The sequence below is a fragment of the Adiantum capillus-veneris genome, chromosome 3 (assembly GCF_014529385.1).
Source record: "Adiantum capillus-veneris isolate H3 chromosome 3, ASM1452938v2, whole genome shotgun sequence".
In the NCBI taxonomy this organism is placed as follows: domain Eukaryota; kingdom Viridiplantae; phylum Streptophyta; class Polypodiopsida; order Polypodiales; family Pteridaceae; genus Adiantum; species Adiantum capillus-veneris.
In genome coordinates, this window is record NC_140933.1 from 173,099,378 (window position 1) to 173,108,458 (window position 9,081).

General features: G+C 43.2%; 1 protein-coding gene across 3 annotated transcripts; it reads left to right on the top strand.

Moving 5' to 3' along the window:
* The first annotated feature begins 1,049 nt into the window (after nt 1-1,049).
* Nucleotides 1,050-8,413, top strand: LOC147462199 (uncharacterized). Of its 3 annotated transcripts, none has more exons than XM_086509610.1 (8): nt 1,050-1,433; nt 1,581-1,808; nt 2,548-2,666; nt 2,752-2,937; nt 3,016-3,111; nt 3,211-3,282; nt 3,363-3,473; nt 5,884-7,612. In XM_086509610.1, exons 1-8 carry the CDS (start codon nt 1,094-1,096, stop codon nt 7,309-7,311), a joined length of 2,580 nt encoding a protein of 859 aa, XP_086365736.1. In that variant the 5' UTR covers nt 1,050-1,093; the 3' UTR covers nt 7,312-7,612. The 3 variants fall into 3 exon arrangements, with proteins under 3 accessions (XP_086365736.1, XP_086365735.1, XP_086365734.1); XM_086509609.1 differs by adding an exon at nt 8,224-8,413 and having other exon boundaries at nt 1,051-1,808; nt 5,884-7,234; XM_086509608.1 differs by having other exon boundaries at nt 1,051-1,808.
* The last annotated feature ends 668 nt before the right edge of the window (nt 8,414-9,081 follow it).

Below are 9,081 nucleotides of genomic sequence, written 5' to 3' on the forward strand. Positions count from 1 at the left end.
GGGTGCTTGCGCTCTTGCTACCGCCATGACAAGCTGCTCCAAGGAAGAACTCTGCACAACGAGCTACCTGTGCAGCATACCAAATCAAATGTAGCCATGAAGCCATCAAAGAGGTGATGCATGTAAATTAATGATTGAATGCAGCTTGAGAGACTATGACTTTCCTCCCTTTCACCTTGGCCATATCTAATGGCTTGCGTAAAGGCATGGGTGACAACGCAACAACTGAAGATCTTGGTTTACCTATATTAATTTCTACTAATAGAATTGCGACACTCTCATTTGCTCGTCCTGAGGGGTAGGTGGAAAGGCCCCACGAAGAGAAAACTAACCGGTTGCAAACTCTTCGAGGTGCAAATGTGTAATATGATCTGTGATTGACATCCAAGACTCCTTGCTCCCTTTGATTGTGACAACATGTAGCGCTCTCTCTCTCTCTCTCTCTCTCTCAGATACGCTTGATTTAGAGTACGATGGGTGCCTCAAAGATGGGTCCCTAGTCTAGATACTAAATGTCTGATATTACCAGGCTGAATGGCAATCTGCAAACAACTACCAAAGTAGGTTAAGGAGAAGGCTTAAAACTCCCAAGCTGAGCTTATGTTGCCTATCAATTGGTTCTACTCATCCGCTCGTGTTCCATAACAAAAGCCGAGGCATGCGCTCCAAAATCTATCAAAACACGTACGGCAAAGAGCAGCACCTTGGTCTCACTTCTCAAACTATTTTAGAGAAAGCCGTGAAATTGGACCATTTTAGAGACAACTATAGAGGTAATCAATCATCATATATGTTTAATAAATACACATGCACTTCTTTTTTTTAAATTCACCAATGCACTTTGTACTTGTTTACAGATGCTTGATGTCAATCTGTGAATGTCTTGTTATGTTCTATAGCAATGCCCACCAAGCAAGACTAGCTAGGTTATTAGTGCTACCATGAAGAACGAAAATGTGCTTCTCCAAATATATTACACCGTGACATGTTCCAAAAAATCTCTAAATCTAAAGGTAAATATCAATTAGCTAGCCTATCATCCATATCAAAATTTACACTTAGGTCTCTCTCTCTCTCGCTCCCCCTCGCAACAATGGCTGAAGAGGCAGTCGCAGCGTTCGAAGACTACCCGAACAAGAGGAAGCACGAGGAGACCGAGGAACCGGAGCGAAAGACTTCATTTTCTGCGTCTCCGGGAGAACGTGTGAGGAAGACAGGTTTCTCGGGTCCTCCTGGCGAGCTCCAGCAGGACAGAAAGACAGGCTTCTCAGCTCCTCTCTCCGAGCCCTATGACCGCAGAGGTGGCTTTTCAGGGGAGCAGTATGAGCGCAAAACTGGCTTTTCTGCACCGAATGATTCTGAAAGGAAAACTGGTTTCTCAGGCCCGCCACCTGGTGACTTTGAAAGGAAAACAGGGTTTTCTAGTCATCCTGGTGAGTTAGATCGCAAATCGGGATTCTCGGGGCCTCCTCCTGTTGATTCAGATCGCAAAACAGGCTTTTCTGGGCCAGATTTTGAGCGCAAGTCTGGGTTTTCTTCACCCCCTCGTAGTGATTATGAAAGGAAAACTGGTTTTTCAGGCCCACCGGGTGACCAGCCAGAAAGGAAAACCGGCTTTTCTGGGCCTCCATCTGAGTCTCGAACAGCTTTCAGCAATTCTCCATCTTCTGGACTCAGCAGCATTGAAATGGCAAAGCAAAGGGCTGAGCAGATTGTTGCTCGGTTAGTTTCCCAAGACAACAAGCGGCCACGCTCTCATGATGATGGAGATGATCAGTTTCCTGGCAACTCAGGGTACCCCCATGATGGTGTGTCCAACTTCTGGTTCTTTTGCTATTGACGGCGTTTAATGTCTATGCATTGTTAATTGCGTGGTACAACAAAAGGTTTTTTTAATGTAAGCATCGACTGTCTGTATGATGTTCGTTCATAAGACCCAATTGCAACATCTCTTGATATATACTAGTGTGTTCATACGACTCTTTTATCCAATTACTGGCTTACACAGGTTGTCATCCTCTATTTGTCCTTGGAAAAGTTGCAAAGTTAGGTTGCTCCAGTCTGATATTCCTTGAAGCTTTGTTTGCACAAAAATGCTTACTTGTTTGTGACATAGTGCTTAGTTTAAAGCATGCTCAAAATGCATGCGCGACACCTAGTGCTTTTGGACTGGAAACAAAACTCTACTTTGGGCTGTGTCAATCTTTTGATGTTCTATCACATTATTGGTATGCTTTAGGCCAAAGATTGATGTGGAGGATCACATATGGTAGTGAGTGAGTGATGATGGTCTCTTTTAGCACTTGATTACACACCTGCTGAGTGGATGTGTGCATAATCTCTTCTTGTTGTTTGTTTTGCACGCGGCGTGGGGGTTTGAAGTGTTGTTTGGGAGGTGCAGCGGACAATGGAGATAGCATAGCTGTTGGCTTGTTAGGCCAAGCTGTTAGGGAACCACATGAGCTTTTTGGTTGCATAATGCTGTGAAATGCGAATGTTTTTTGATATGATGTAGTTGCTGACTATGTGATTTTTCTGCTGCTTCAGAGCATGATCGAGGGCAGATGTTTCAAGATGTGCAGCATCATAGAGAAGATCAAGATGGAAGCTATTACAATATGCAAGGGCAGTACAATTCGAAGAGGATGGATATACCAAATGGCAGGGTAACAGTTTGTCTAAATTCACTAGAAAGTTTTTACCATTGTTAATGGCACCAGCCCTTTCTGAATTGCTGGCTGTTACTGGCAGGTTGGTGTAGTTATCGGGAAAAGTGGAGAAACAATCAAGGGGCTACAGGCAAGATCAGGAGCCAGAATACAAATCACAAGAGATGCTGATCATGATCCTCAAGCCTCAAATAGGCAGGTTGAAATAATGGGAACTCCAGACCAGATCAGGCGAGCGGAAGAAATGATCAAGGATGTGATAGCTGAGGTGGATAGCTGCCTGTTTGCTGCACATGTGTTTTAAACTGATTGTTTGCAAAGGCTTACTTTTTTACTGGAAATATAGGCTGATGCAGGTGGTCCAGGTCAGTTTTCAGGTGGTGGCTTTGGTGGATCTGGTTCCTTCGGTGAACCAATCCAGATAAGGGTTCCAACGAGCAAGGTAATCAACGCACTTGTTAGGACAAGATTTGTGTTGTGGCACAGTGCCAAGGATGCTGATGTGTGCATGCATGTGTGTGTGTATTTGTGTTTCTATCAGGTGGGGCTTATCATTGGAAGAGGTGGAGAAACTATCAAAAGCATGCAGCATCAGTCTGGAGCACGCATTCAGGTGAGCTCAGCCGATTATGTCCTTGTTAAAGCTGGTATTATTGGGCAATAGCTATACTTACCCTCAAGTTGTATGGACAGCTTGTGCCTGCAGCAATGCCAGACTACAGCCAGGAAAGAGTGATTACTCTTGTAGGTACAAAACAGCAGACTGACATGGCAAGTGATTTGATCAGAGAAGTTATTGATGAGGTAGGCTTCTTCATTGCATGTGCTATTGATCGAGTTTAATCTTTTCTTGAAAGTTGATATATTTGCTTTTTTTTGATGATACTGCTGGTGTCAGGTGGTCATCAGAGTAATAGGTTGTTTTTTCATGCTTGAATTTTTGAAGTATTTACGTAGCTTGATTAAGATATTAAGGGTACTGTGTTTCTAGAACATTGTTGTTTTCTATATTACATGCTCCTATGGAGATGATAGGTTCCTAGGCTTTTCATAACACCTCTTCTTTAAGATAAGAATTCAGGATAATTAGGTCTTCATTGATTTTTTTTGAAAAGCATAGATTTTCCAAGTAAACCAGAAATATGTCATAGGGATGTCTTGCATTTAAGGTGCAGTTTCTGCAGATCCAATCTGCAGACCTCTTAAAGCTTTTCATATGGTAATAAAGCAGCACCACAAGATCCATGCCTCCAGAACTCTTAAGCAACGTTTTATCTTTACTTCTATGCTGGTATGAGTTTCTGCTGATAAATTAACAATCCATATAGTGTGTGGATATGAAGTTGGCAGATGTGCTGACAGGGCTGAAGTAGGAGCTTCATTTGGGTGCTTGTATGCTAGGTTTGCCTCCTGCATTAGGGTCATGCTAAGCTTAGTTTGGAAGCTGTGTTTCACAGCTTCATTTGCAGAATAAAAGTTGGCCAATGTCCAGGTGCAGGTATTTCGTGAAGCTTTTCTCAAATAGAATTGATTGTGATGCACATGAAGTGTGCAGCTTGCTTAAATGAGCTACTGTTTTGTGGTCTCCAATATCATAATGGGGTGGTGACTGTGAATTCTTAGCTGGGTGGAAGTGGTTCACAGGTGAGTTTCCTATAGTTGTAAGACATAATTGATTTTACCTGGAAGTTGTTGGCAATGTTACCATCTCTAGGTTGTCTTTTATGTTGAGATTTGACCGGTTGCATTAGCTGCATGAGCAGAACTCTCTGCTTTTACATGCAGATATCAAATCAGTATCAAATACCAGTCTGGTTTGGGCTAAATGCTAATTTTAAAGTTGTTCTGCTACTACCAAAGCGTGTTAAATGGCCTCTGTCACTGCTTCAAACAGATATTTCTAAACTTGTACTCTATATATAATCTATAAATTGCCATCTATTGGTGCATTTGCAATTTTTGTGACTTGAGAACTATGTTAGCGCAATATGTTGAGCAGATCTCTTTGTCTGCCTAATATCTGAAGGAGGTACTTTGTGCATATTTCGATCCCGTGGATCGTGCTAGTGGTCATCATTGAGCAGTGTTTCTACAGAGAGTCTATACTATACTTCAAGTTGTGCAAGTTTAGCTGGATTACTGGAAGTGCTAAACTGGCCTCTTTGATGTGAAGTTCACAGGCAATTTTGGCTCAGGATTTTCCTTTTGCAGACAACATTCTTTTTTGAACAAGGCCCCCCTGTTAGGTACTGAACATTTCTACCTGGTAGATGTTATTCTCAGAAGGTACGAGCTTGTCATAGATGTCTCGCTCTGATGTTTCGTAATGGTAATCATAAGCGTGACCTTGAAATGAACGATTTAGCAACTTGTAGACAGGGTTTTGTCTGTAAAAATATGCTGTTGTTACTGCTTGCTTTTTGTTCATGTTGTATCGACATAGTCAGGCCAGTTTGGCCAGTAAAATATTTGCAATTATTACTGGCTGTTGCTGCTTTTGTTACTGTAAACATGTGATCAGGGCTGTCCCTTTATCAAGATGCCTTGTAGCTTGATGTGATACTTTGGAATTGGTGCGAATAATTAGAGTAAAGGGGATGGCAAAGATGTCCCATCGAGACAAGCTCTGTGGTTTTTAGCTTCTCTGTTGGTGTTAAAGCAAGAAATGCAGGCAAGACTGTGTACCTAGAGGATTGTTCGATACTGTAGTTTCTTGTTTTAGACATCAAAGAGTAACAGATGAAGCTGGCTCGCTGATTTTTCATCTGGCTTCAAGTTGGTAAGTCACTGCTGCTGGCTTGGCTTCTGGTTCTAAGTGGGTAAGTTGCCTTTTTTTCTTTATCTTATTCAAGCTAGACCTCCAACGCGTGACCTTTTCAAAGGTGTGCCTTTTCAATTAAAATATTCAGGCTTTCATGTTGGTTGAGAGCTGAAATCTGCTATGGATTTTCTCTACTCTCTTCTAACATGTTATAATCTGTATCTTAATTGAAAAGAGGCAAACTTTTGGAAAGGTTTAATTTTCTTGTGGTACTTAAAACATATTAACACTGTTCTAGCTCTTGTTTCCACTGGCTCTTAATGATTTAGCACAAGGACTAAACTGCCATTTGCTTAATGTGTTTCTGTTTCTGAAATTTAGATTAGATTTCTTGTTTTTTCTTGTCTAACCTTACTCAGAATTGGGCCCTTAGAAGTTAATCCATTAATGCAGAATCGGCCAAGAGGTCCACCAGGGGGTTACAACCAGCAAGGCTTCAGGCCACCTGGAGCCCCTCAGTGGGGTCAACCTCGTCCACCAATGCAACCTCAGGGCTATGGCTACCAACAAGGGTCCTATCCTGGACAAGGTCAAACTCAGTCTCAGCCTTATGGAGGCTATGGGCAACCGCAGCCTGGTGGGCCACCTCAACAGTACCCACCTCAATCTGGACCCTATGGTGGGTACAATCAGCAGCGCCCTCCTCCTCAACAGTTCTCTGGTCAACCGCAACCATATGGATCTTCTCAAGAGTTTTCTGGACACTCTCAACAGTACGGAGGGTTTGCACAGCGTGCTCCTGTACCGGCCCAACAGCAGCAGGCACCACAGGGATATTTTAACCCATCAAGTCAGCAGGGGGCAAGTCCTACTGAAAATAGCTCTGGCTATGGTCAACCACAGGCTGCCTATAACCAGCAGAGTCCGTATGGGCATCAAGGTTATGGGCAGCAGGGATCTGCTGTGCAAAGCCCTGGCCAATCCACTAACCCACAGCCTTATGGGCAAGCTTTTCCGCAGCAACAGGCTTATGGGCAGACTACTGCAGGACAGGCAGGTTTTGGACAACAAGCTGTGCCAGGGTACTCTCAGCAAGGTTATGGGCCTCAGGGTGTGTCTCAACCGTCGGAGCAAAACCCTTCCGCACAGCCTGGATACGCTTTGGGATCAGCACAACCAGCGCAGCCGATGCAGCCAAGCTATGGTCAACAACAGCCTTCAAACCAGCCACTAGGTTATGGTCAGCAAGCCCCTGGTTTCACTCAGCAGGAAGGTGTACAGGCAGCTTATGGACAGGGAGGCTCTTTTCAGCCTGGATATTCCATGCAAGGAGGCTCACAGCAGGAGGTCTCTACCCAGCCTGGTTATAACCAGAAAGAGGCTACCCAAGTAGGATATGGTCCAGCTGTAGCTACTCAAACAGGGTATTCAGCCCAACCAGGGTATGGTCAGGGTGCTCCTGTACAGCCTGGATATGCTACCCAGGGGGCCGCTCAAACGAGTTATGGACAACAGGGGACTCCACAACCAGGTTATGCACAGCAAGGTCCTTATGGAGCTCAAGTATCACCGGCGCCTGTTTATGGTACACAGCAACAGGGAAACACTGTTATGTATAGTGGACAAGGCTCCACACAATCTGGGTACCCTGGTCAAGGGTCCCTCCCAACTCCTACACCTCAGCCCAGTTATGTCCAAGCAGGCAATGCCCAGCCAAGTTATGTACAGCAAGGCACTGCAGTTGGCTATTCACATGGAGGTGTCCCACCCAATCCTTCGCATGGTGATGGAGCCTCTCCTACAGGTAAGGCCAACAATGGGGGCTTTGACTCTGCTAGTATGCCTGCTGGACCAGGAGGGGTCCAAAATGCTCAGAGCTAATGTGTTGTCTGCATTAGGAAGGCTTTGGTAAAGTTTGTTGTGTTCAAGGCCTGTGGATACATGTCTGTAAGACTGCATTGTTTTGATCAAATACGTGTTGCTGTGGGGCTGCATTGATTTGAGCAAATTAACGACAAAGATGGCTTCGTCTGGAAATAGGTTTGCCACTTTCTCATACGGTGTGAGGTTCTTTTTGAGGCAAAGGCACTGAAATTGTATTTTGAGTCCTTCTAGCATCAGAAAGGTTTTGTTAGGTACGAACAACTGCAAGTTTTCCAGGATTTGGAGGTTGTTATGCGAATGTATGACGTGCTGCTTAGGTTGCTATATTTCTGCTCATTTGTTTTTACTGAAGTGATGTCATGTTTTCTGCAGTCGATGGAAAGGTTTTAATCTGTTTCTCACTTGCTAGTTCCTAATGTTCAGCTGTTTTAGCCATTCTCTGCAGTTTTCTGTATTTCAAGTAGTGACATCATTTTTCTCATATGGTTTTATCTAAGCGACATCATGTTTTTCTGCAGTCCATGTGATGATTATAATGTGTCTTGCTTGATTGTTGCCTAATGATTAGTTGTTTTAGCGGTTTCCTTCTGTTTTCTGTATGTCTAGTGGAGAGCATTTGTCCTTTGTGAATTAGCAGCCAGCGGCGGAAATTGTCAGGTGTTAAGGATTTGCTTTTGGTAAGCATGCTCTGCACAGTGTGGTGTGAAATGCTTTGTCGAATTGCTTTGTAGTTGGTTCTTGTGAACATGTATTGTTTATTTTCAATATTTTCTCTGCCAGTTAGATGCTTGACCCAATGAAATTGATATTGTCAAAGGATTGAAGTGAGAGAAGAATTGTTATCTTTAGAAAGCAAGTCTATGTTGGGACTAACTCTGCATATGTATTTTCACATCGATTGTTTTTCAGGGTAAGTAAAGTTCCCTAACAATCAGGCTTTTCGTCTGTTCCCCATTTTTGCGAAGGCATTGAAATCCGGTTGGAGGTGCATGCCCGAAAGTCCAAATCAAGCCCAATTGAAAACTTTATCTAAATGCCTTGAGTTTAACTGTAAGAGTTGTCCTGTTTTGTGATTAAACAAGCTCTAATTTTTGTCTTTTTTCTATGTTTGTACACTCAGTTTTGGTTGGGATGTGTCGTATGTCACGGCTCAAGGACTTTTAAGAGGTTTATGAGTGAGACATTGTGCCTGTGTGTGTGTGCTCTGAAAGTCGAGAAAGGCTTGGGCGCTTACGACAAACAGAAGAGTAGAGGCATTTGACCAAGAATCACAAGAGTCTCTTGAGGTTTCAAGGCCTGCTCACAGTTTGGGCGAAGTACTTGTGCTAAGAGTTACAGGTTGAGATGTTTAAGTTTGGATGGTGGAAGATTAGGTAACCTGATTAAGTTACATAACATTTCCGGCTAGGTTTCTGGTCTAATGACATGTTTTTTTGGGGTGTTGAAAGGCATGAGTTGTCTGTGATCACTTCAATCTGTTCTTATTCAATTACTACTAGATATGGGTTGGGTGTAATTTATCACAGGATTTGTCCATATGAGGCTCAAGAAGTCGCATAATTATTTGCATGTATAGCTATTGGCATGGAGTATATTACTGTTTCGGAGTTTTTGAGCAGAGTTTCCAGCTATTTGATTGTTACATATTTTTGTATATTACATGCTCCTACATGGACGGGCCTGTTTAATGCATAGGGCTTGATGAGGAGGTACTTGTCCATACGAGGCTCAAGAAGTCATAATTATTTTCATTTATAGTTATTGGCA

What these genes read in the sequence shown, in the direction of transcription:
- LOC147462199 (XM_086509608.1), top strand. Translation starts at nt 1,094, where the DNA reads ATGGCTGAAGAGGCAGTCGCAGCGTTCGAAGACTACCCGAACAAGAGG. An exon ending in TCAAGGATGTGATAGCTGAG is followed by an intron (nt 2,938 to 3,015) that starts GTGGATAGCTGC and finishes CTGGAAATATAG; the next exon opens with GCTGATGCAGGTGGTCCAGG. An exon ending in TCAGAGAAGTTATTGATGAG is followed by an intron (nt 3,474 to 5,883) that starts GTAGGCTTCTTC and finishes CCATTAATGCAG; the next exon opens with AATCGGCCAAGAGGTCCACC.